The following is a 4,718-nucleotide window of genomic DNA, read 5'->3' as shown; positions in this document are numbered from 1 at the left end:
AAATCACATCGAAAAACCTCGTAAAGCTATCAGTACACTGTTTGTCATAATGACAAATATTTGTCAAGTCAGCCTGATATCCATGTCGATTTCTAATCGGTTTGAAAGATGTCCGGATCAACTTGACAAATATTTGTCATTATGACAAACAGTAGACTGCGGGCTTAAGCAGGACTAAAAAGCGTGTCATCGATCAGCCAAGTCTCAACGAGAACGATGATATAGGAGCACTGATCAGACACTGCAAGGCGGTAATCCTCGACCGTGCAATAATGCCATCCAGATTTTCGTAGTAAAGCAGCAGTCGTTTATGTAGCTTCTGGAGCGGATGTGTGGAACTGCAAGCAGCGAGCTAATCAATACGGGAATAATGCGAAATATTGGATTTTGGAAGAACTCCCCACCGACACCATACTATACTCAGGACCAGGACGTTGACGGGAAGGGCTCGACTGCGATGGGTGGCTTAGAGGCTTCCATAGAGCTTAAGGTAAGTGTGCGGTCCCGGTGACTCAATGCTAAAAGTACGGTTTGATTTGTCCAAAGAAAGTTTACTGGAAGTCGTAGATATTTCAAAACACGAAATGTTCAAGAAAGAACTGTACTTGCCCGAATTTGGATTTTAGAAGACCTCTTCACCGACCTCAAATACAGAACTGGAACGGCTGCTGGTCGTCGGCTGGAACGACTCATGCGTCCCATTTTCCAACGATGGTTTATTGAAGTGGAATGAAACGGCGGCTCGATGACTATTTGGTTACGGATGGTTTGGTTGGAAGTCGTAGATACTTCAGGACACGACGAGGACGACGACACTATTTTGCATTATCCCGAGCTTTTGCGCAATTAAAAAGAAAGAATAGTCTCCCCTTTTGCATTGCACCGAGCAAACGCGTGATTTTAAAGAAAGGCCACATCAGTGTTTCGCCTTATCTCGAGCAACCTTATACAAGAAAAATGATACGAACAAAAATTCAATAAAATAGAATTGCTTTTACTTTCACTTTTTGGGGAATAATACGTTCTGCTGAATGGTCGCTTCTGAATTAGTAAATATATTCTGGGAAAAAGATTCTAATGGTACGGTTTTCAACAGACAGTTTTCTGGGAAATTGTAAAGAACCTGGAGACTTGGGGAGTGAAAGGGGAGTTTACGAAATGGTTATATGCTTCATGTTTTGTTTTCAAGAGCATGGTGTCTGTGGAGCACCATCAAATTTTGCACGTTCTAACATTCATCGAATTGTTTCAACAACAAAAAGGAATATTCGACACATCTTTATGATTCCATTAGAAAGCCGCATGCAGCCCGCGGGCCCACTTTGGGGATCACTGATTTAAAACAATAGTGATGGTTTTGAACGTGAAAAATTAATATTAGGCAAATTTAGATGTTGTCGTAGAGCCAGGGGCTAGATTATGAATATGACATTTTTGAGCGAGACAACATTTGTACATGATCATTAAAAACGCAAAAAAATGTATCATCTAAATAGATTCAGTGTATTTTTGATTTCATTTTAGGTTCTTGCTCGTCTATCCCCGAGGGATTAGCCATATCGCATCATTTTTAAAACCCGTTTATAAGGTATTGAAATTTACTGCCGTTCTACGCATAACTGTCCCATGTATACAGGAAATCCCAGCAAACATGGGACAAATATGTGTATGACGGCAGTTTTACATAATCAGTGTTTATTGATACTAATGTCAAAGTCACGGCATTGTAAGTGTTTCAGGGGTAAATCAACAGAATTCGGAGAAATTCCACAGGGTTTCCGCTTAGGGTGGCCAGTTGCCCAACTTTCCGATACCTACTTTTTATTAACCTATGAACAACATATCAGCTTTTCAGTATGCAATCAGTCATAACCGACTCATAAGGTTTCTTAATGAATTGCATTAGTTTTTTCGAATGGATTTTTGCCAGAACTTCTAGGGTCTTTTACTTTACGTATAATGGGCAGGGTTTGAATCCGAAGGAGAATGAGAAAATCTCTCACTATTCTAGACCAACATGTGAAAAGGGCGTAACAGCCAAAATTTATTCCTTCTGATTCTTCGTCCACATACATAGCTATATATGTAGACGAAGAATCAGAAGGAATAAATTTTGTCTGTTACGCCCTTTTCACATGTTGGTCTAGTATTCAACTTGTTTCACACAGCTGAGCGAAAAATATATGGTCCCCAACATAAAATGAGCGAGAACAACGGGTTTTATCAATCCCCCTCGGTGGGGGCCGCCTATCCGAATCAGTTTTTTTGTCAACTTAATACAAGTGCGATAGTTTTGTTTTCATGGCTTGTAATGATTCGAAGAGGTTTTTGCCTCTCTTTTATCGTTGTTCGTTATCTATTGAGAGCGATTTCTGCGAACCCTGATAATAGGGCATTCAGACCACGTATTTAATATTAGCGATCTCATACGGCTTTCTCGTATACATATGCAAAGGTAAATTTCTAGGACAGTCTTTATTACGTACTTACTAGTAACGGATCATCGAATAGTACAAATATTTACCCGTCTTCTTGTACTCACCCATCATTGCATCGGACTCTACCTTGGGTATTCCTTTGATTTTGCTCAAACACGTTGAGATTGTGTCCTGCACTCTCGGCAGCATGGTTCTTCCCTCCCCACACAGATAGAGCTTGGTGTTGTCGTCGAGCAAAAGCTCGATGAATTCTTCCTTTTTGTCCTCGATAATGTCCTGCACAAATTTGTACCTACTGTCGGCGTCACGGGAAAACGCCTCATACACTTGATCGAGCAGTCCCAGCTGAAGATATTGCTGAATTTCATCTTGCATCAAGTAGTTGCGATCACGGTGGCGACAACTCGTGAGTAAGAGGGCTGTGCCAAGCTTTGCCTTCTTGTTGAACTGTTTGGCGCGCTTCCGGAATTCAAGGAAACCTATATATGGCGATATTCCAGTTCCCGGTCCTATCATTATGATATTCTTTTCCAGATCTTCCTCACGGTATTGGAATGAGGGTTTCACCTGCCTTAGATACATGTAGACATACTTATCATATCTAGCAGCATACAGCAGTTTGTTTTCCAGCATGGTAGTTGTTATGCCATTCCTGCCGTCGTTCAGCATAGCAAAAACAATGCGGATGTGACTGCCTCGATCATAATTGGCAATTGAGTACGGTCTTGCTTGTAGACGCGGGAAATGCTCGATTAGCATGGCAAGCGATGGATGGCATGAAGATAGAATTTTCAGCAGATGCAGAAAATTCATTTCGTTCTTTAGAACGAATTCATTGTAAAACGAAGCACCTTCTTTGGATGCTAAAATTTCTAAAAGTCGCTTCTCGCATGGATCCGATGTATAGCTGGCTAACACTTGTAATGTAATCTGGAACAAAAACAGTCATTAGAGACATAGATTTACTAACTTTTTATATCTAAAATAGAAAGAGTAAAGTATACAAGCCATGACTTCCTGGTAGATCAACCAGGGAGCATCTTATTCTGTTATCATATTTTAGACCAAATCTCATTTACATAGATAATGGTTTAATATTTCCTTTAGTTGATTTTTTTTGCATAACTGCCTGTAATAGGTGAAAGCAATCCCCTTTTGCAGCATAGAAACAAGCGACTTACTTTTCGGGGAATAATTCTAAAATCCAAGCATTCCGTCAGAAGTCGTCGTGGGGTGATGAATTTTGGAATGTATGGCGGAAGCTCGGGATTTTTCTTCTTCACCGGCTTAGCAAGTTTAACTTCGTAGACACACTCCGCTATTTCCATCAGATGCATTCGATCGAGAACGAAATTAACATCCGAAGCAAGATTCTGAGTGAGGATGCCAATTACATCTCCCGGAAGGTAGTCGGGCATGTTCTGAAAATAATTGATCAACGCTGTTACAGGGGGCAATATCGAAAGTACGCATGGTTCACTTACCGGAGGCTCTTTTATCGACACTTCATAGACAGTTTTGACTCCTTCGCCCTCAGCCAATACCTTGTAGCTAAGAATTCCAGTTTTATAAACAGGTCCCGTACTGAATGGCTGCTTGGAGTTGCATTGCAAATGATCTGGGATCTGTGAATGATGTGCCACAGAATAGTGCACCAATTATAGAAAAATAGAACAGTAATTGTTTAGGCATCACTTACCGCTTGGCCATGCTCAGAACGGATGGTTTCGATGTAGTGTACAGGTAATTTCGGAAAACTAAGTGTTGTGTTTTTGAACTGTTCTATGAAATCCATCTTTTAATGATAGAATTTCCGCACAAATAGGTGGAAAATGCTAAGTACTTTATAAACTATTTTAAACTTTTATTAATTTCCAGCACTAATTTGCCTGGTTTGCGATATAAAAGCACTTTGTTTATTTTCTTATGACGGGTTGCGTTTTCACGTATGTCACTAGGCCTTTTAATTTCATTTCAAGCTGCGGATACCACACTGAAAACCAAAACTACCCAAAAGTGGGTTGTTTGCACTCAAAACCGTGGTTTGCACGGAGATTTGTAAATACACATTTTATGGTTTAAAATCACCCACCTTCAGGAGCTATATGAAGCTGTCAAAAAAGTGGGGGATTTTGAAATTTGCTAAATGGGTGGAAAATGCCCACCTTGAGACAGCTCTGTTTTGTGCAGAGTATGGGTGTTTTTCACTCGTTTATGGTTGAAAAAATACTTAGCACTTTTTTTCTGCTTGTGCAGCCTGAGTGAAGAAAAATTCCGTCA

General features: G+C 40.3%; 1 protein-coding gene across 1 annotated transcript; it reads right to left on the bottom strand.

Annotated features, from left to right (window-relative positions):
* Positions 1-2,460: 2,460 nt before the first annotated feature.
* Positions 2,461-4,406, bottom strand: LOC134226328 (methionine synthase reductase-like). Its single transcript, XM_062707045.1, has 4 exons — positions 4,138-4,406; positions 3,923-4,063; positions 3,620-3,859; positions 2,461-3,368 (listed from the first exon to the last, which is right to left on the bottom strand). The coding sequence occupies exons 1-4, from the start codon at positions 4,231-4,233 to the stop codon at positions 2,490-2,492; spliced, it is 1,356 nt and encodes a 451-aa protein (XP_062563029.1). The 5' UTR covers positions 4,234-4,406; the 3' UTR covers positions 2,461-2,489.
* Positions 4,407-4,718: the final 312 nt, after the last annotated feature.

Source organism: Armigeres subalbatus, chromosome 3 (assembly GCF_024139115.2).
Source record: "Armigeres subalbatus isolate Guangzhou_Male chromosome 3, GZ_Asu_2, whole genome shotgun sequence".
Taxonomy (NCBI): Eukaryota; Metazoa; Arthropoda; class Insecta; order Diptera; family Culicidae; genus Armigeres; species Armigeres subalbatus.
This window is presented reverse-complemented; position numbering and strand designations above follow the sequence as displayed.